At 41.2% G+C, this 21,933-nt stretch overlaps 1 protein-coding gene across 1 annotated transcript in view; it reads left to right on the forward strand.

Moving 5' to 3' along the window:
* Positions 1-21,933, forward strand: part of UBN2 (ubinuclein 2) — a 49,594-nt gene that overhangs the window by 23,241 nt on the left and 4,420 nt on the right. Inside the window, exons 6-14 of the mRNA XM_064155100.1 lie at positions 310-808; positions 4,145-4,215; positions 4,898-5,027; positions 6,288-6,406; positions 7,667-7,780; positions 9,085-9,228; positions 13,468-13,518; positions 15,333-15,375; positions 16,165-17,700. Coding sequence (XP_064011170.1) covers positions 310-808; positions 4,145-4,215; positions 4,898-5,027; positions 6,288-6,406; positions 7,667-7,780; positions 9,085-9,228; positions 13,468-13,518; positions 15,333-15,375; positions 16,165-17,700 — 2,707 coding nt within the window. The remainder of the gene's footprint in view (positions 1-309; positions 809-4,144; positions 4,216-4,897; positions 5,028-6,287; positions 6,407-7,666; positions 7,781-9,084; positions 9,229-13,467; positions 13,519-15,332; positions 15,376-16,164; positions 17,701-21,933) is intronic.

Here is a 21,933-nt window from a genome sequence, read left to right on the forward strand (position 1 = left end):
TTTAGGTGTTTTGTTAGCGTAGATCTGCCACAAGTTTAACAACTGTGCCAGCTTCTCCATGATTAGAGAGGTCAAAGCAGAACAACCTTTGCTTTAATGTGTCCAAAACATAGCAAAACAAATCAGGTGGAGCACATGACACGACCAGCAAAGGTTTATGGTAATTAATAGAACAATCTGAAGATGGAAGCTTGAAGTACTTGCTGCTTCTCCCTGGCAATGTTTTTGATTGTACTAAGTGAGTTTCTGTTTAAATGCTGTCAAGGCCTTGCATCACATGCACGCTAATAACATTTCTTTCCCTTACAGAGTAATGGCCTTAAATTCACACAAGTCTGAAAAGAAGAAGAAGAAACTATATAAAGACTCGCTCTCTCTGGCTGCCATGATCCGTAAATTTCAAAAGGAGAAGGAAGCCATGAGGAAGAAGGAATCAAGTCCAAAACCTCCAGTGGCTGTTGCAACCTCTACTCCTAGTAAAATTCCTTCCTCCTCTCTCAGTGCAGGAAACGATATCTCTGACTTGAATCTTAGGAGCAGTGATCCTGTCCTCTCCATTTTTGGTAGCACAAATGAACCTGAGCTCATGCAAGAAGCTGAAAGTGCCCTGGAGATGCTGGGAGACATTGACTTTGACAAGTTGCTTGATGGCACTTCTGATGGCAGCCCAGTGTCTGAGCTGTCAGGAGAAAATGGAAATGTCACTCAGGCAACCTACACCTCTCAGGTCATGACACCCAAGCAGGTGCCTGCCCTCCCAGAAGGTCTACCTGTGCTACTTGAAAAGCGCATTGGGGACCTTCGCACAGTAAGTATGCATTCGGCGTCAAGAGATTGCATTCAGGAATCTGAGAGAACGAGGAAGAATTGAGTAGAGCCTGGATTGTCATCATTGCTGGCAGAAACTAACTGATCATAGTGTTAGTTAATTAGTGTTAGATCACTGTAGAACTCATCACAGTGTTTATCTTAAAGCTGTATTTATACTGAGATGAAAATGAGCACAGAGGTGATGCAGGTCAGTTGTTAAAGCAGTGTTTTTTTCACAATGTAGAGGAGGTTTTCTGAGTCTTCTGTGTACACTAACTTGTTATGTTTGTTTGGGATTTTTCCATAATGGAAATATCAGTGTTACTTCAACCTGAACTATTAGCTGGTGAAATGAATGTTTCCTTACTTTGAAGTGGGAAACCTGGAATATAGCTGCACCTTACAATTCAGTGTCCTGAGTTTTTGGCTTTATAAAGTCCAAAACCACACCAACCAACCACCAAACCAGCAACAACAAGAGAAAACAAAAATCAAAGTTAAATATTTTCTTTTGAAAGATTAGAATGGAGTACGAACTGGTCAAATATATCAGTGACAAATAGTAAATGCTCAGGTTACAAACATCCCAACAGCTTATTGAAAGGGATCAGAGCTAGTAAGATGATGTGCTTCTTGTTAGATTGCCCAGATGCTTACATGAAAACATTTGTTTCTTTTTTGAAGTAAAGTGCAGCTTTTCCTTACTCAGAGTAAGTTTGGTGAAAGCAGTTCAAGTTGCTACTTTTTTGGTAAACAAGAGTTTAGACAGTAACAGGTTGCTTTTTACTGTGTTAGAGTAATGATAAAATGTAATGGTTATCTTACCTTATGGAAATGTCTTACAGTGTTATTAGTTATATTTGAATGTACCAAGCTAAATACAACCAAAGAGTTAATATTACTGAAGTGAGAGAGAGAATTTTGTCTGCCTTTGAATATTCAGTTTATTGTTGATACATAGCAAGGCTAAGCTTTTACCAAAACTGTAGAACTGGATTAGGCCAAAAATCAGGAAGTTAGCAGCTTGCCTTGAATTCCTGCAGCTTTACTGCATAACAAGCTCCTTCCAGTTGGAAGAGAGCTTTAATTCAGTGGTTCCTGGAAAGCCTAACTCTTCTATCTTCTGCTTTTCATAATGTCTTGTGGAAGTTTGGTGCTGGCTGAGCAGAGAAAATCCACCCATACATGTGAGGAAAAATAGGTTGTGTTGAGTTACAGACTGCAGCTTCCTTACCTTTTGCAAATTGCAGTCAACTGATACTTTGTCAGTGAGGGGGAGCACCTTCTAAAAAAGCACAAAAAAAGAAATGAGCCTTGTTAAACAATTACCAGCCTCACACCTTTTCTTACCTTTAGTGCAAAAAAAGATAAAAGTGCATAAAGCTGTAGGAAAAAGCCTGTGTTCCATGAATGCAGTATGACATATCTAGATTATAAACATAATAAAAATCAGAAAAGCTACTGACCAAATACAGCCAAAACTCCTGACTACTTTTTGTAGATTAATGTGTTGTAGTTCCCTAGTTGGGCAATTTTGAACTACCCTGATAGGAAGCATTATTGTACACAAACAGGGAAGTAATAGCATAGCTTTTGTTTCTTATTGTGAAGGTAATTGTCAAGATAATCCATCTGGAAAGGGGGGGAAAAACAAACAAACCAAAGGAGGAGAAGGGAAAAAAACAAAACAAAACCACACTCACCTCCACCAAAGCAGCCACAGTTCACTCATAGCAATACACTTTTACAATCTCCCAGAGTTGGTGCCTTCAAAAGCCAGCAACACTGTCCAGCATGACATTGTAATGCTGAAACAGCCTTTTAAGGGCTGTCTGGAACTACAACGTCAAGGCATATATTTCCTTCCACTGACATAAACCAGAAGACTGTATCAGTCCTTGTGTTAATAGTGCTTAAAGATAGCGATTCAAGACCCTCCAACCTGTCTCTTTGGTGTCCTACCACTGTAAACATCTATAATCTTTCCAGGTTGTTTTTTCAGCAGGACAAATGCTTCAGAATTCTTACACAGATAGTATCATCCCCTCAGCAGTAGAAAGTCATCAGCAGAATGCAGTTCTTACAGGAACTTAAGCTCTGGTGTTGATGCTCAGGACTGAAGCAGTAAAGCACCCAATGGGCTACCCTGTGGTTTCTGACAGAATATCAGGCTCCTGTTCTCCTGTGCAGTGTAGAGTTTTCTTTGAAACTTAGATGAGTCAGTTATGAAGAGGAAGAACAGTAAGTACTTCATAGTAATAAAATCATTTTATCAAGTTAACACTTGGCATTTATTTGTAGTTCTTGGCTACTTTGTCACAAGCCACTCCTTTTTTGTAAAGGCAGAATTAGATCTCTAATTATTTGACAATTCAACCCTGTAGCATGTTGACTTTCTAATCTATGTCAGTCATTAGAATGATACCACACTTGCCTGCTTTTCTGCATGCGTATCTTTCTAGCTTCTTTAGCTGTTTGCTGAATTGCCCCAGTGTCAGAATATAAGACAAGAGTAAGCCTCTAAAAGTGATTTGTGATTTTCTCTTCTGTAAGTCTGCAAAGTAGGTGAACACTAGAGAAAAGATCTTACAGATTCTTGCATCTTACTGATGATGCAGAACTTGTGGGCTTTCTCCTACAAGCTCATTGCTTGAAAACAAGAATCTAGGTGATAAGAACAAAAATAAAGGGATTCTGCATGGGCATTCCTGTGAGACCAGTGAAAACCATTTTAATAAAAGGAAGCATGCATAGGAGTAAGGCTGTCTTTTTTTTTTTTTCTGTTCTTCCCCTGACCCTAGACAAAGTCAGGAAAAGACCAAAGTTATTTAAGAGAGGTAGTCTAAATAGGCAAGACTGCTGGACAGCACCAGAAAAGAGGAATGAAGTAACCCTCTTGCATGCTTAATCCCACTGTAGAAATTGCAGTGAAGGATTGAGATGGATGTATGAAGGCTGGGAGGTTAACTGGATGAGACATGTAACAGGTAGAAAAGATAAAGAGTAGGAATGTGTTACCTGCTTGATTTGTTAAGCAGTCCTCTTTAAACAGCAGAATGTTGCTGGTGGGGAGATAATAAAAGATCTGCCATTTTCCTTCTTCCTGGTTATGGAAAAGATGAATTAACATTGGGCAGATTCATCATGCCCTAGAGCAAGAAATTTTTGCTTGACTGTAATTACAGTCATCACTTTTTTTCTAAACAGCTGAGTATAGTTTGGGTTTTATTTTTTTCCAAGTAATGCTGCTTTCTGCAAAATAGAAATGTAATACAGCTGTAAAAGTAAAGATGCTCTATGAACCTTTGGATACTCTTTATTGCTGTATTTTCAGGCTGCCAAGATGTTTGATGAAGAAGGCAGGAAGAAGTTTTTCACGCAAGACATGAATAATATTCTGCTGGAGTAAGTGCTTATCTGTACAACCTTCCCTTTTTTGAAAGGGGGTGAAAGGAAAAGTACAGAAGAGGAAATATTATTGAGGTTGTTCCAACAAAGCCCTTTAAAGTCAATGAAGGTAGATCAGTTTAAGCTAGTTACTAGCTAAAGAGATTATATATAAAACACAATAGCTGTCATGACTATCTGTCTGTCTATCCAGTGTAAAGTGTTTTGTACTGCTCTGTGTCCTTGACTTCACGTGTAAAACTCAGCAAAAACTGCCATTATTTCGTTGTCCCCCACTTTCATATCTCAGAACACCTTCAGCTTTCATCAAGTGCTAGCTCTTTCTACTCTGTAACCTGTCAATGAAGCCTTTCCTGTAGAAGGTTCTGTTTTCTATTCTAAAACAAATAGTCATCTCTAGGAGACTGCAGTCAAAATTGTATCAAGCTTGATGGGCTGTGGTGGGTGTAACCAAAATTTGACTGTTCTGCACTGGTGAAGTATGTGTATAGCAATTGTTTCTTGCCGTTGATTAAGCCTGCCTCCCTGTCTTACAAAAAATGTCGCAAGCTGCTGTTTTAAACTAAAATAATGCATAGCTAAAATGTTACACATACACAGCTTCCTTAGGTTTTTCATTCAGTTGTCATCTTCATCACAGAGTGCCTCACTGATTGACTATTTCTTGTTTATTTGTCAGCATTGAGCTGCAGTTACAGGAGATAAATCCTGCCCTCCGCAATGGAGTGTACTCTCACCTTGAGGCTTTTGTGCCATGCAATAAGGACACACTGATAAAACGTCTGAAGAAGTTACACCTCAATGTCCAGGTAATGGTGGGGAGATTAGCTCCAGCATGAGTCAGTTATGTTATACAGGTAAGGAGAGAAAGCAGAGCAGCAGTCACACAATCTCCAACAGAGAAAAGAGTTTGGATCAGTTGTTAGATCAGCTCAAAAGCTTTCTCTTCTGTGTGTACCTGCTGTTGTCATTACTTCAGAAACAAATAGTTTAAGTACTTCCTATTCCTTGAGAGTGAAGTGCTTTCAATTGAAAGCTGGGTAGAAGGCACATGTCAGAGCAGCAAAACTAGAAAGACAATCATGGTTATGACAAGCTAAATAATCCCCAACACTTTTGCATTCACCTTTGTATCAAGAAAAAAGGAAGGCTAGATGGATAAAAGATGACTCAGGCTGTGCTGTTTGTGCAGATGTGCCTCTGTGGCTAGGTCTTAGAAACATTTTGTGTCATTTGCAGTTGCATTTCTCTTCATGTGTTTCCCTATTGAATGAAGTTTACCTGTGATCTGAAGTATCCTGACCTGTTTTTTTAGATTAAATCCAGAAATAAATTTCTCAGAAGATCATGAATGCAGAGATCTTGGAACCTTTTAAGAAGGCAAATGGATTAGTACACTATTTCTAAGCCACTAGGTAGCATAACCCTTAATATTTTGAGTTCTTTCCAAGAAGCAGTTATGATTCAAATTTGAAGTCAGAAGATGAAGGAAGAGAGTTTAAAACATTTAGGAAAGTATATGGCATATTACTTTGTTTGAGGAACTACAAAATTTGGAGACTCTTCTAAATACTTAGTCCTTATCTTTTTAAGGTACAGAAATCACATATAATAACTAAAATCTAATGTGTCTGTTTTGCTCACTACCTGCAATGTTTTTATACCATAGTTTTTTGGAGACTTGATTAATTAGAGACTTAATTTGCAAGTGTTGAGATACTCATTAGCCAGGTCAGATTTTCTTCCCAGTTTGGATTAAAAAGCATCATTTAATGAGATCATGCCATAATGTTTTGGAATATTCGTGGTATGTTTCCTTGTGCTTGTCCTCATTGCTTCTGGTCTAAAGACTTCCATGTGTTGTGTGAGAAATGTCAAGGCTGAGCATTTCTGTAATGCTGTGGCACTTAACAGAACTGAAGTGCCATGTGGGAAGTGGTTGCTAGAGCCAGTAGTTAGTGCTGGGAGTATTTCTTGCTGATTCCTGAGGCAATAATTTTGGTGAGACCATCTGAAATACTCTCTACAATGCATCTTATAGGACTGCTTTGGTGTTTCTCTTCTCACAGGATGACCGCTTGAGAGAACCACTGCAGAAGCTGAAACTGGCTGTCAGTAATGTCATGCCTGAACAGTTATGCAAGTATCAGGAGGACTGTCAGGCCCGCAGTCAAGCCAAGAATGCCAAGTAGGTATTTCTCTGCAGTCTCTGCATGCCTGTTCCAGAGTCCAGCTGGAAGTCTGTCTCCATGTCTTTCATTCCTTGAGTTCAGAGTACTCAGCTCCAGTTGACAGGTGTCTGTAAGCTTTCAGCTGTACAGGCTATGTAGTTTTTCATGATGTTACCACCTGACTCTAGAAATAAGTTCTTAGAGTGAATTAAATAGATCTTCTGCTCAGTTATGAACTGAGAAGGATACTGGAGATTTTCAAAATGCTGGATTACGGGAGCAGGATGGTGTGATCAGGTTCTTGATATGAGTCAGCAGGCATCCTGACCTGGATCAGGAACAGTGTGGCCAGTAGGATAAGGGAGGTTATACTCCCTCTGTGGTCAGGCCACACCTTGAGTGTTGTGTCCAGTTCTGGGCTCCTCACTTCAAGAAAGATGTTGAGATACTGGAATGTGTGGGATACTGGAATGTTTCCAGAGAAGGGCGACAAAGCTGGTGAGGAGCCTGGAGCACAGCCCTGTGAGGAGAGGCTGAGAGAGCTGGGGGTGTGCAGCCTGGAGAAGAGGAGGCTCAGGGGAGGTCTCATTGCTGTCTACAGCTACCTGAAGGGAGGCTGCAGCCAGGTGGGGTTGGTCTCTTCTCCCAGGCAACCAGGAACAGAACAAAGGGACACAGTCTCAAGTTGTGCTGGGGGAGGTCTAGGCTGGATGTTAGGAGAAAGTTCTTCCCAGAGAGAGTGATTGACACTGGAATGGGCTGCCCAAGATGGTGGTGGAGTTGCCGTCCCTGGAGGTGTTGAAGCAAAGCCTGGCTGAGGCACTTAGTGCCATGGTCTGATTGATTGGACAAGGCTGGGTGCTAGGTTGGACTGGATGATGTTGGAGGTCTCTTCCAACCTGGTTGATTCTATGATTCTGTGATACATTTGTTGTTCATTTTGGTGGTTTCTCCTCATAGTTAACTGATTTTTAGGCTTGGAGAGGCATTAATAGATTCATAAGCATCCTGCTATTTCCAGGTAGAGGCACTACATGAAGCTTATAGCCAGCATTCTTGATGACAACCCTACAGTGTGTCCTTTCACTTGTCTCTAAGGACCATAAAGTGATGAGGAGAGGAAAATGAACCATTTACTCTTTCAGGAAGGCTGTAGCAATCTGAAGACAGGCCCATCTGTTGTAGTTTTTGTTCCCTAACACCTGAAACCCCACCCCTTTTCAAGGAAACGTTCTGTGTTGTGTGCCCGTAAAGAACCCTAGTTGCTCTGACTGTAGGTCACAAGCGGAAGATGAACGAGAGAAAAATGGATCAGAGGAAGATGATGATGATAAACCTGGAAAAAGGGTTGTGGGACCTAGAAAGAAGTTTCATTGGGATGACACAGTGAGGTGAGACAAGCTACCTTTTGCACCAAGAGTTTTCACTGACTTCATAAAGGGATCTCCAAAGGCTGCTATGTGATAATGCTTAATAAATTGTTGTTCTCATAAATACACCTCAGAAGTTTCGGAGAGTGTTGGTTGAATAGCCAAGCTAGAATGGTGCAATGATAAAAGGTGCTTTTCTTTAGCTAAAAGGCAATCCTTCTTTCACTGCTTCCTTATCTGCCTTGTCTAAATACATGAGAATTTTTCTGGTCCTAAGACCTTGAGTTTCTTCAAGAGCAGGTGTAAGCAGAGTTACATGTGCTTCCCGTCATTCTAGCAGCAGATTATTGCTCATTGTGTGACAGTGTTTTGTGAAGGCTTCTGACAAAATAGGGCAAACAAAATGAACTGGCAAACCTCCTAGTTCTTGGGTAAGCCAGCATCCAGAATGCATGAATCTTATCCCCTCCCATCTCCTCTGAACACACACACACACACACTTTCTCTCTCAATATGTGTTCTCTCAGGGGCAGCGCAGATTCTTGTCTAAAATGATTTCTTACTGTTCTGTTCCTAAAATAGATTTTACTGAAAACTGAGATTACTGTTACTGAAGTGATCTAGACAGGCTTTTTTTTTCAGACTTAAAAGCAACTAGATCCTTGAAAATTAGTCATTTCCATTGCAAAACCTAAACTCATTTAGTAGGGATATAGGTATTATTAAAAAAGGCTGATGGAGTTAGTTGTCTTTGTATGTTAAGACAATGAGGAAGCAAACTTCATGCATTATAAACAACCAGTATAGCTTGGGCTGTCCTGGAGAGAGCTGTACTTAAAGAGGAGATTTAAATCTGTTGTAGTTTTCACTCAAGAGACTCTGAAAAAACAATGTTACTTAGCTGTGTGTACTGCTATGTTTTTAAGGACAACAGAAGGCAGCATCCCTGTCAGAACCTTTTATTGAGAGTAGAATGTATTTGGACATTTTTTGTCTTAAATGAGATAGAGGTCACTGAGCAAAGTGAGAGGAGATGTTTGAGCTATGAATAAACCAGAAAGAAAATGTAAAACCAATTACAAAATGATAATAAGAAGGAAAGAGAAATTATCTACATGGTCTGTTGGAAACAGTAGAAGTGAGGGTAGCAGATTGTACCAGTGGTAGAAGCAAACTTGCCCACTGGCACACTTCTAGAAACCAGAGATTGGAACTTGAAGCTGAGCTCTTCCTACAGCTGGCAAGAAACAGGAACTATATAGCATTGCTCAGCCTTTTTCTGCTGAGCTTTTGAAAGGATTATTTTATTGTGTTTCTTCCTGCAGGTCTCTGTTGTGTAATCTTGTCAAAATCAAGCTGGGATGCTATGAGCTAGAGCCAAATAGAAGTCAGTCTGCTGAAGATTACCTCAAAACGTTTATGGAAACAGAAGTGAAACCACTTTGGCCTAAAGGCTGGATGCAGGCAAGGTAAGATACTTGCTTTATGTGTTTATTTTGATGATGACTATTTCTTGGATCTTTCTTATTGTCACACATCTGGCTCAGCTCTGTACTGTTTTAAGCTTTGAAACATGTCAGTGGAACTGGAATATTTTAGAAGAATGGATGTTTTTCAGAAGTTAATTCTATCTTGTTTGCATGCTTGTGAGCTAAAAACTGCTCTTTCCTTTGGAGAACCTTTTGGTGGTGTTATCTGCTGCAGACTGTATTTGCTGATGTTTGTAACAGTGCATGATGCTTCATTTGAGGGGCAAGTATGAGACTGGAAGTTCTTTCTGTGATATAGAAAGTGCTAGTGATACAGAAAGCAGTTTTGCCTATGTCTTTATAAGCAGTCTGATAATACAGTGTGACATAAACTTTATAAGTTGAATTTCAACACCAGAGTTCAAACTGAGGTCTGTGCTTTTTTATTTCTTGGCTGCAGTTGGGATGCTTTGTAGTGTTGCAGTTCAGAGTGGAACAGTAAAACATACCAGTTTCTTAATGAAAACTTAAACTTGCTTCTACTGATGTAAGATGAAAGAATCAGGCAAACAAAGGTGGTTGGGGATTGATAGCAACAGTGGTTATTGTGCTATATATAAATGGAACAAAGTTTTCAAGCACTTTAAATTGGAAGAGAAGCAAATAGAGATGCTGGGCACCTGTAGCACCTGTTGCAAAAGACAGTTTCTCATCAAATATTGTCCTAACTGTAAAAGCCAAATGATACAACAATATTAACCAATCAGCTCAAGAATGCCTTGATTTTAGTGAAATCTGTAAAAATAACTGTACTGAGACTTCATAGAACAGTCAGTGTAGAAAATGAGGATAAGTTGCTTGTGAAATAGTAATGAAAAGGAACAAAAGTTTTGCACATTTTGGTATACAGCTGACTTCTCTTCAAGGATCTAGTGTTGTGTAGTAAGTCTGCTCATGAATGAGATGCTCTCTTGTGGAGGCTTTTATTCACAGTATCATCAGGGTTGGAAGAGACCTCACAGATCATCAAGTCCAACCCTTTACCACAGAGCTCAAGGCTAGACCATGGCACCAAGTGCCACGTCCAATCCTGCCTTGAACAGCTCCAGGGACGGCGACTCCACCACCTCCCCAGGCAGCCCATTCCGGTGTCCAATGACTCTCTCAGTGAAGAACTTTCTCCTCACCTCCAGCCTAAATTTCCCCTGGTGCAGCTTGAGGCTGTGTCCTCTTGTTCTGGTGCTGGCCACCTGAGAGAAGAGAGCAACCTCCTCCTGGCCACAACCACCCCTCAGGTAGTTGTAGACAGCAATAAGGTCACCTCTGAGCCTCCTCTTCTCCAGGCTAACCAATCCCAGCTCCCTCAGCCTCTCCTCGTAGGGCTGTGCTCAAGGCCTCTCCCCAGCCTCGTCGCCCTTCTCTGGACATGCTCAAGCATCTCAATGTCCCTCCTAAACTGGGGGGCCCAGAACTGAACACAGTACTCAAGGTGTGGTCTAACCAGTGCAGAGTACAGGTGCAGAATGACCTCCCTGCTCCTGCTGGCCACACCATTCCTGATGCAGGCCAGGATGCCACTGGCTCTCTTGGCCACCCGGGCACACTGCTGGCTCATGTTCAGGCAGGTATCAATCAGCACCCCCAGATCCCTCTCTGTCTGGCTGCTCTCCAGCCACTCCGACCCTAGCCTGTAGGTGAGGCAAGAGATCCCAGTTCATTTTAAGAACAGATATGGAGATCACTTAGTGGTGAAATAAATGGTAGTATGACATCAACTAAGGGTACGTAGAACTGAAGCATGTTACAACTTTGTATTGCAAAGCCATATAACATACACGGTTTTCTCCTTCCTGTACAGTAAGTGTCCTGTAAACTTCCATCAGCTTTTTAAAAAGTGGTTTCAACCACAGAAAAAAAACCAAACTGAACCAAACAAACATCAACTCTCTCCAGCAAACAAAACCACATGCAGAAAGAAATGAACAACAAAGGAAAAACAAACAATCCATTGCCCCCAAAAAAACCCAACCAAATGAAAAGCACCAGCAAATGAAACAAACTCAGAGCTGCCTGATCATAACTTTCTGTTGACCAGGAAAGCTTCAATTATCAAGGGGAATGGGGCAGTTTTTCTACTAAAATTTGTATCATTGTAAGATCATTTTTTAACTTGTCCTATTTTTACAGGGAGATGCTTCACTGTGTTTCTGCTTAGGAAGCAATGTATTTGGAGGTTTATTGTTTAGCTATATATGTAGCCTCAAATGAGGAGCTGTGTAAACTGGAAAGTTAGACATTAAAGATGGCCTACTGACTAGATTCTGAGGAATTCTTACTAATCAAAGTCTAAGGTACCAGAACTTTGTGGGTTCAGCTCCGAGGAACAACGTTATGCTGTTTCAAAGTTAGCTATCTAATGTTCCTCGTAGCTTAGTATGGAAGCATGAGGTAATCTTATCATAACTTTAAACTGCCCCCCCTTCATTTCTCCATGTGTATCACAGATGCCTTTGTCACATGAATTTTCTATGTAAGTTCCATACTATGCCCCAGGAGATGGTTTTATTAGTGGATTTGGAGAAATATCTTTTGTCCTAAAGAAACACTTTTGTCTCAAAGCCTTTTCAAATATCATAAGATGCTTCTGTTGTGACTGGGTTGCATATTAATTCCACGTGTGTCTGAAAACAGCCTGCAATCCAAATGTGTGGTGTGTGTGCCTGTGTTCAAAAAAGAAATGTAAGGAACAGGAAGTCTGTTTCCTTTAATTCCAAGAGCTGCTTCATCTTTGAAGCTGGCCGTGCAAGTAGGTTTCCAGCACATTTGTTTTGTACAGGTCAAACAGCACATTTGAAGTCATGATCAGACAGCAACAGTTTCATACCAATCTCATCAACTTCTATGTGTGAAAATATATGTATGAAGTAGAGGGATTAATTTCCAGGCATGGTCTTGCTTTGAAACATACACTGCACTGTCATTTCTTTGTACCATAGCTTTGACTTCTGTTTTATAGTAGTTGCACTTTTGTCTTGAACCTTTAAGGACAGTACTACAAATTACTCAGGCCTGGGGTTCATTTTTAATTTAATTCCAAAGTGAAAAATATTAAGGACTAGACAAAGTACAGGGTAAAAATGACAGGGGACGTTGAACTTGTAATGAGGCATGTTCTTTTGCTCAATGATGTTCTTAAGCATTCAGTAGTCTCTCGTGGGAAGCAATGTAATACAGGTTTGGAGATAAGCACGGTGAAGAAAATGTGAGGATGGTTCTGAAAAGTAAGACATTGGAACTATAGCAAGAGGATGTCAACATTTCTTTACCAGATTACGTGAGATTTGTGGATAGTTGGGTTTTTCATACTGCAGCTCTACAGGATGTGTTATCAGTAGTGGAAAGCTCTTGTTTAGACAGCTGTTCATCATATGGTCAGTGTTAGGTCATGGCAGTGGTGCAGGAAAACAGTGTCTGTTCTGGCTTTGCCTAGTTGGAATCAGGGAGGGAGACCAAGTTTTCATAAGTTGTCTATTCATAGCTGCGCTGTGGTAGCAAGCTGTAGGGCAGGTACAGGTCAGGAATCGTTTTTGTTTCTCACTTGTTGATAGGGGGGAAAAATAGCATGTGAAGTGTTGAGATTTGTTGTATCAACTCTTGCCATTCCTGCTCTGCAGTAAAACAGGTAAGTCAGTGTCATTGAAGTCACAGAAATGGTACACAATACCCTGTACAAAATATTGAAGAAAGTTGGAAACCAGATCAGCTACTGTAGTCTGTGCTTTGCAAATAACCCCAGAACAGACTAACCCCAAACCTATGATCACTGCATGAAGAGTTTACAGTAGCAGGTAGCTAGTTTACAGCAGGACAGGTAGCATGAAGAGTTTACAGTAATCCTTCCTTTGGCATTTAAAATATTTCATTGGCCTTTGAAGACAGAGAATTCAAAACATTTTCCTTCTGTCCAGCTGAAGGAGGTAGTACTTCATTATGTTGACTTAGGCATTTAATGAGGTATTTTGAATGTAAACTTAATCTTCCCTTCTTTATTTTTAGCATGCTGCTTCTTATAGATGCCTGGAAGTAGATCAGAGTAACACTACAAACTCTTTGCTAGTTGTTTTGGGAACAGCTAATGAAACGGTGGTTCTGAGCAATCAAGCATAGTTTGAGTATGTAGTGGCCATTTGCAGGTTGTTCTGTGCAATCACCTCACCTTTCTTTTCTCAACACTTTTAGGATGCTATTTAAAGAAAGCCGAAGCGTTCACAATCACCTCACTTCTGCACCGTGAGTACAATAGCAACAACTTAGTAGTATCTTTAGGTTCATAGTATCCTTTCCATTTTCATGCTACCTTTCTTGGATGGGGGAGGAAAAGGAGGTATTTTTGGGATTTCTTTGAAGACACTTAGAATGTTGTTGGGTTTTTTAATACTCGAAGCATATAATTGTGATGTTGTTGTGACAATTCCATTTTAACTCTGTTGTGAAGTGGCTAGGTAACTCAAGGGGATGGTCAGTCTTGGATTAACACCTTTTTACTCAAAGCATTTCAAAGCACTCTACCTTGATTTTGTTGTGCAACATTAAAAGGAACTCAGGCTGCAGTGCTGCCTGCTCTTTTCTCTTCCTCAAGTATCTCTATATCATAGCATTGTCAGGGTTGGAAGGGACCTCAAGAGTCATCCAACCCCTTTGCTGTGGGCAAGGACACCTCGCACTACACCAGGTTGCTCAGAGCCACATCCAGCCTACTCTTAAACTTTCAGGGATTTGGCTTCTACCTCCTCCCTGGGCAATCTGTTGCGGTGTCTAACCACTCTCGTGGTTAAGAACTTCCTGAAGAACAATCTGAATCTGCCCACTTTCAGTTTTGCACTGTTCTTAGTCCTATTACTATACAACATCCTAAAAAGTCCTTCACCAGCTTTCTTGTAGGACCCCACTTAAGATACTGGAAGGCCACAGTAAGGTCTCCTTGGAGCCTTCTCCTCTCCAGACTGAATAACTCCAACTTTCTCAGTCTGTCTTCGTAGGAGAGGTGCTTCAGCCCTCTGATCATCCTTATGGCCCTTCTTTGGACATGCTCCAGCACAGAGGTTGTGTATCTTAGTGGAATTTTACCTTCTTGATTTTTCAGGCAATGCCTTGTCTCTCTTAGGAGCTGCCTGCATTCAGTGAGAACTCAGATAAACAACGACAACTTTGATTGACATCCCAATCACAGCATTTATGATAAATAGAATTACGTGGGATATTTTTTCACATAATAGCAAAACTGAGTCTTGATTCATTTACAGTTTGATCTGTTTTTAGAAGGTATATTCCTAGCTGCCTAGGAAAGGAGAATTAATGACCTATCTGGTGTAAATCTGTTGATCCTCATGAGGAAATAACAATGGGAAAGTGTGATGTGAAATGCTTAATTTTTGAGCTGTTACTGACTAATAATCCATAATGCTGTTCTTGCTCCCGTAAATGCAGTTGGTGCTGTGGTGTTCACTTAAACTTCTAGGTTCATTTGCAATTGTTAAATAGCTTCTTGCAACAAACAGAAGTTACAGACAACTGTTTCACAGTTGATAAGCAATAAAACACTTTTTTTTGTGGTGGGAAGGGGGAAGGAGCTGTTTTAATGTAGTTTGAAATATAAATGAGAATATAAAATATATTCCTCAGTGACAAACATCAACATAAAGCAAATTTGCATCACTGTAAGTAACTTCAGTTTGGACAAAACTCTGCCAAGCAGTCAAACTCTTAAGACTGTTAAGAAGCTGAGATGGCTTAATGCTTTTAAGTTTCTCTAAGTCTGAGAAGTAAAAAGTAGCTCTCCTGATATATATATCGAGTTGTATCAGCAGTTCAGTGAATTCTGCATCTAATTCACTTAGAGATACACGACAAAAAATGGATTAGAAGTGTGCTTGTTTTCTCCTTCCTCTACATTTTAACCCACTTTCTATTTCAAGGATGTTCTATTATTGAAGCTGGACTCCAGTAGTTGTTATTCTAGTTTATTGGGATATAATTAAGGTAACAGTTAAAGCATCTTGCTTTTCATTTTATCTTCTGATGTGCTCGTATCTCCTCTATTTTAGGGCAAAGAAGAAGGTGATTTTGGCTCCCAAACCCAAAGTGAAGGTAAATACCATTTAGATATCTGAATTTTATAAGTGCTTGATACAGCTTGTTCCCTGCTTCTGATCCAGAAGAAGTCTGGCAGCAGAGTTCCATCAGGCAGTGCTGTAAGAACTTACTGACTTGATGTGTTCTTTAAAGGAAGTTTTCACAAAAGGCTACTGTATAACTTTAAGCTGTATTTCTTTTGAAAATTACTTGTGTTCATTTGGTGACACTGGAAAAAGTGTGTAGTTGGGAGGAACATAGTAAGGTCATAGAGGTTCCTGTTAGACATGACCAAGTGTCTTCAGTAGCAGTTCTGCCTAGTGATCAGATCAGCTATCCTGTTCCTCACAGCACTGATCATTTTTAACTGTGTGGGACACTTGCAGTTGTGGAGCAACAGCTCTAGGTTTTTAAATACAAATAAATATGAGCTAGAACAACAAAACTGGGTTGCAAAAAACCTCAAAGATCATTGAGTCCAATTATCAACCCAATACCACTGTGGCCATTAAACCGTGGTCCCAACTGCCATGTCCACACACTTGTTGAACCTCTCCAGGGATGGTGACGACTCTACCTCTCTGGGCAGCCTGTTGCAATCCCTGACCACTCTTGCAGGGCAGAAATTTGAGTTGGCACACAGCACCTCAAACACTGTGATCCTATAGATACCTTAATAGGAAGATTTCAATAGCAGATCCTTGGGCTCATCTCTATTTACAGGGTAACTTACACTGAAGATGACTTTAGATTGACTTCAGGAAGGTTCTTAAACATGATTTTTTTCCCTCTCTTCATTCTCAGGACTCCAGTCCAAAGAAAGAACAGAAAACGTGCATGTCTGCAGTCAACTCGAGTTGTGCTGCTGTACTGACTTCCAGCACACCTGTCTGCACCCCAGCCAGCTCTAGCTGCACACCAGCTCCAGAGACCATCTGCTTGGACGACTCACTGGATGAAGACCTCTCTTTCCACCCACCATCACTGGACTCTATTTCTGATGCTCTGGCAGTTATCAATAATGGTGCCAAGGGATCACCTCTTGGATCCACGATAGACACACCAACATCCAGACCTCGCCCTGGACTGAGGGAGGAGAAACTAGCAAGCATTATGAGTAAGCTGCCCCTGGCAACTTCAAAGAAAGTAGAGCCCACTCAAACACCCCATTCATCAAGTCTTATTGCTGGTCACACAGGGCCAGTACCAAAGAAACCCCAGGACCTAGTTCACACTGGTATCTCTTCAGGCCTTATTGCTGGATCTTCAATTCAAAATCCTAAGGTTTCCTTAGAGCCTTTGCCAGCCAAACTACTTCAGCAAGGACTACAGAGGTCAAGCCAGATCCAAGCTGCTTCCTCCTCTTCGCAGACTCATGTTTCTTCCTCTAAGACTCAAGCAGCTATTTCCACCTCCTCTCAAAGAACCAAGGATGCTAATATCTTGGTATCATCTTCTGAGGCTCAAGGTAGTTCTTCCTCAACATCACAAGTGACAAAGGTGCACCAGCATTCAGCTGTACAGCAGAAATACGTATCTCCTTTACAAGCAACTATTAGTAAATCACAGACCAACCCGGTGGTGAAATTGAGTAGTAACCCCAAACTGTCTTGCTCATCACCAGTCATCAAGGCTCAAGACAAGTCTGTTGTGTATCGCCTGCCTTTGTCAAATCCCTCATCTGGAAGTGGCTCTCAAGTGTCTCACCCACTGGTTTCTCGGTCAACATCCAGCACCTCTACCTCTAGTAACTATTTAGCCAAGGCTATGGTGTCACAAGTTTCATCCCAGGGTTTCAAGCCTCCCTTCTCGATGGCTCCCTCTCCCAAACCTGCTGCCTCTCCCAAGCCCACTGCATCTAAACCCTCGGTGACACCTAAGCCCAATGCATCACCTAAATTTTCATCCAAGTCCACCTCATCCCCCAGGCCTGCAACAACACCCAGTTCTTCCAGTTCAAGTGCACTAGTTTCCCAGAGTAGTCACTCCAGCAACAACCCCCTCCATAAACAGACCAGTGGTGTAAATATCAGCAGGCAGTCTCCGGCGGTGAATTTACTGCCCTCTAATCGCACCTCAGGCCTTCAGCCTGCAAAGAACCCTCAGGCTTCAAAATTACCCAACTCTTCTCCCTCTGGAACTGTTGGTAAAAACAATTTGGGTGGAGTTGGAATGAATGTACCTGCCAGCAGAGGCAGTAACCTTAACTCAAGTGGAGCTAGTAGGACTAGTCTGTCTGGGGGAGCAGGAAGTGGAACACAGGGTGCTACTAAGCAGTTGTCAACTCCACACAGACCATCTTCTGCCTCAGGGTCTTCAGTTGTAGCAGCCAGTGTCCAGGTATGCATCTAATGAGTTTCCATCTAAAACTTAGATTAATATTGATCACACTTTGTAAACATTCTTTCTTGCAGTACCCTGATTTTGAAAACGTGTCATAAATGTCATGTTTCTACTGAGCATGCATGTGGATCTTGGTGAAAGTACCTTGCACTAGTAAATAGGGATTTGCAGCTAATGTGAAATGCAACACTCGGTGTGGAGCAAATCCTCACTGAAATGTTGGTTGGTCCATGCTGCGGAACAGATTTTTGTGTTGGGTTTTAGGGGTTTGGGGTTGGTTGGTTGGTGGTTTGTTTTAGCACTAGGGAAGGTAAGCTTTATGTGGACATATTTTCACAGGGCATGTATTTTCTTGTGTTGTTTGATTCTGTGTGTTTGTAATTCTGGTGGTCATGTGGCAAGGTGTCTTGGTGCATTTGTTGCCGAACTTCACCGTGAACTTGCAAAACTGGAGTTGAGTTGCTTATGATTTGAGTATTATTTAAGACTTGTATTTAAAAAAATAATCTTTTCGTCAGTATTTGTGATGGAATAGACTTGACTTTGTAGGATCCAGTCAACCTGAATAAGACACCTCACCAATATGTAAATATTCTAGACATTGTTGGAGAGTGCTTATACAGGACTCTCACTGAAGATAAAATAAGTCCTGCAAACCAGGTATTTTGGAAGTACTGTTCTAAAACTCAGGCAAACCATTTAAATAACACTCGGAGGGCAACCTGCTGTCCCAAGTCATGTGTTCTCACTGGGAATTGAAGTGGTAAGAAGCTGGAACAGGTTGCCCAGGGAGGTCATGGACGCCCCCTTCCTGAGAAGTGTTCAAGGCCAGGTTGGATGATGCCTTGAGCAACCTGGGTCTAGTGGAAGTTGTCCCTGCCCATGATGAGGAGGTTGGAACTAGATAATCTTTAAGGTCCTTTCTAACCCAAACAATTCTATGAATCTGATTTGAGCTTTCCCAGTCTTTTACTGCTTTTTCTGTCCTGAAGTCTTCACTAATTGAGAAAAGCAGTACTGCTGTGCATTAGAAACTTGGTGTACAGCAAGTGGAAGATCTTTGGTTCTTTTTTGAACAGTGCCCATAGCTATTGTGTGTAGTGATCTATACTCAGCTTGTAGCAACAGTTTATAATATTTAGTTTGCTGTCCAATTTTTCTCAGTGCAGCTGAGTAACAGGAAGAAGATGACTTTTTACAAGATGTTTCTAAGGTCTTTCATCCTATGGTACCTTAAGAGTCTCAGAGTAAATAAGAAATGCCTGGCAGACTCTGGCACAGCCGCCTTATTATTGTGGGTAGTTTTGGATGACAAAACCTCAACCCATCTGCTGTGTAAGGGCCAGTAAGGTACCACATAGGGCCTAGAGAAGAACTGAGCAGTGTGGGTACTCAGGTACCTGGAAAAGACAAAAAAGGCTACAGTGAATGAAGTGGGAACAGAGTTGATCTTTTCTGGTGCAATCAACAGAATCCACTGGATACAATTGTTGTGATGTAGAAGAAAATGCAGAATGGATGTGGTAGTGCTTAAGGATGACAAGCAAGGGAAGTAAGTAGTGCTCTGCCGGATGATGAGATTCATTCAGGCAAACTTTCCTATACATAAAAGCAAGTAAATATGTATATTTTAGAGATACTGATCACCTGAGGAACAAAATGTATTGTGGCAGACAGTGGTAATGAAGAGGCTTGGAGGAGATGTGGTAGCTAATCAAATAACACGAGTGCACACTGAAATGCAGCAAAATAAGCTGTGATGGTGTATAGAAGGGGGGTGAAGTTAACTAGAGGTACTAGTGATATTATATAACTAGAGTATATAATATCACAAAACTATCCTGACTGCACAGGTGGAGGATTTTGACGTTTCAGACGTTACTGTGTTACCAAAGAAGTGGTTGGGACGAATGGTGCAAGGAAGATCAACTGTAGAATATGCCTGTTGCTATTCTGCAAACTGAGGCTTAGGCAGTGGAGTATGTTCAAGAGATTAGAATCAAGTTTCCTCCCAGTCCAAGTACACTGAAGAGAAAGAGAGTTGTGATAAGAGGGCTTTATTTAGCCTGAAAGATCTTATTGCTGACTGCTGAACCCAATTCCAAGGCAGTTGTTAGGTGCAATGTATATTAAGGCGTTAGTTACCCCTCTTAAAACTTTGCATGAGACTGAGAGTGAAGCCATTTCAGTGAAGTTTTATGGGTTTAATTCCTATCTAAGATGCTATTAATTAGAAGATGAGGATGGTATCCAAGTTGCTCATTAGTATGTCCTGGTCTGCTTACACTGAACTAGAAGATTTCATGTGATAATGAAGACATTCCTAAATAGGAAGAGTTTCTAAAAAGAGTTCTCCTTCTTGTGGCTGACACAGTTATTTACCAGAATATAAGCTGCCTGCTCTAGCTCCACAGAAATTTTACTCTGGAGTACCTGAAGTTATTTCCTAAGAATACAAAGCCAAATTACTCTAGAATCCAGCAGTTACTGCATGTGTTTTCCTTAGATGCTGCTTAGTGCTCTTAATCTGAGACTTCTAAGGATTATAGTGACACACATTTACATGAGCAGGATGAACACTTCCATGAAGTGCTGTCACAGAAGAGATAAACATCTGAACTGCCACTCTTTTAGGGCATTCTCTGTAGCTCTTTCCACCACTGAATATCTTTGTCCTTTCAGAGAGTAAGTAAGGTCTTGGAAGAGCACATTACAAAGCTGCTCTCTGCATTCAAGTGTTTTACAAAGCCAAGACTGAGAAGTTACTATATGGCATCTGTTATATTGCACAGAAAAGATTACATAGTGAACAGTTGCCATTTTTGTGCATAGATTTATTGCAGAATCAGGCCTTTTAAAGGCAAGGGGGAAGAGGTTGAGGGAGCTGGGCCTGTTTAGCCTGGAGAAGAGGAGGCTCAGGGGTGATCTTATTACTGTCTACAGCTACCTGAAAGGGCATTGTAGCCAGGTGGGGGATGGCCTCTTCTCCCAGGTAACCACCAATAGAACAAGGGGACACAGTCTCAAGTTGTGCCAGGGTAGGTATAGGATGGATATTAGGAAGAAGTTCTTCACAGAGAGAGTGATTTCCCATTGGAATGGGCTGCCCAGGGAGGTGGTGGAGGCACCGTCCCTGGGGGTGTTCAAGAAAAGCCTGGATGAGGCACTTAGTGCCATGGTCTAGTTGATTGGATAGGGCTGGGTGATAGGTTGGACTGGATGATCTTGGAGGTCTCTTCCAACCTTGTTGATTCTATGATTCTATGAATGATGTATGTTGAAGTTTTTCATCTATTTAGGTTTTTTTCTACTTGTGGAATGGAGTACATCTTGGAAGCTGTTACTCATAAGATGAGCACTACAACATTTGCTAGTAACATCATAGCTTTGATTGTTTGCACTTGGAGGGTTACTGTTTCAAAAATCTGTTTCCTTGTAAGTAGTAACTCAGCCTTTAACTGCTTTAATCTGTGAACACCTTTAGAAATTTCTTTTTGCCGTTTCTGTAAGTTGATACTACAGAACTCAAGGAAACTTCATTTTAAGCTCATGTTCATTAAAACAATTCTAAGTTTGGGGTTAAGTTAAGGTTTTCTTGTATAGATGCATAGACTTGAAGTCCCCTTTGGTCTGAGGTCTTTCTAAATCAAATAACAGATGAGAGTGATTCAAAATAATTTCTCTACTGGCTGTTTGTAGAGCATTAGAGAATTAATATTAGTGTATAAAAATACTGTAGGTACAGTGAAGGGAAGGTTGTTAAATGAATCACACACAGAGAATTAACCAGGTTGGAAAAGACCTCTAAGATCATCGAGTCCAACGTATCACCTAACCCTCCTAATTAACTAAACCATGGCACTAATTGCCTCATCCGGTCTCCTTTTAAACATCTCCAGGGATGGTGACTCCACCACCTCATGAGGCAGCCCATTCCAATGCCCATCACTCTTTCCTGAGGAATTTCTTCCTAATGTCCAACCTAAACCTGCCCTGGTGCAGCTTGAGGCTGTGTCCTCATGTTCTGTCACTGGGTGCCTGGGAGAAGAGACCAACTGCACCTGGCTACAACCTCCCTTCAGGTAGTTGTAGACAGCAAAGAGGTCTCCCCTGAGCCTCCTCTTCTTCAGGCTGAACAAGCCCAGCTCCCTCAGCTGCTCCTCATAGGGCTGTGCTCCAACCCCTCACCAGCCTTGATGCCCTTCTGTGGACATGTCCAAGCAGCTCAAC

Source organism: Pogoniulus pusillus, chromosome 15, assembly GCF_015220805.1.
Source record: "Pogoniulus pusillus isolate bPogPus1 chromosome 15, bPogPus1.pri, whole genome shotgun sequence".
NCBI classification, from domain to species: Eukaryota; Metazoa; Chordata; class Aves; order Piciformes; family Lybiidae; genus Pogoniulus; species Pogoniulus pusillus.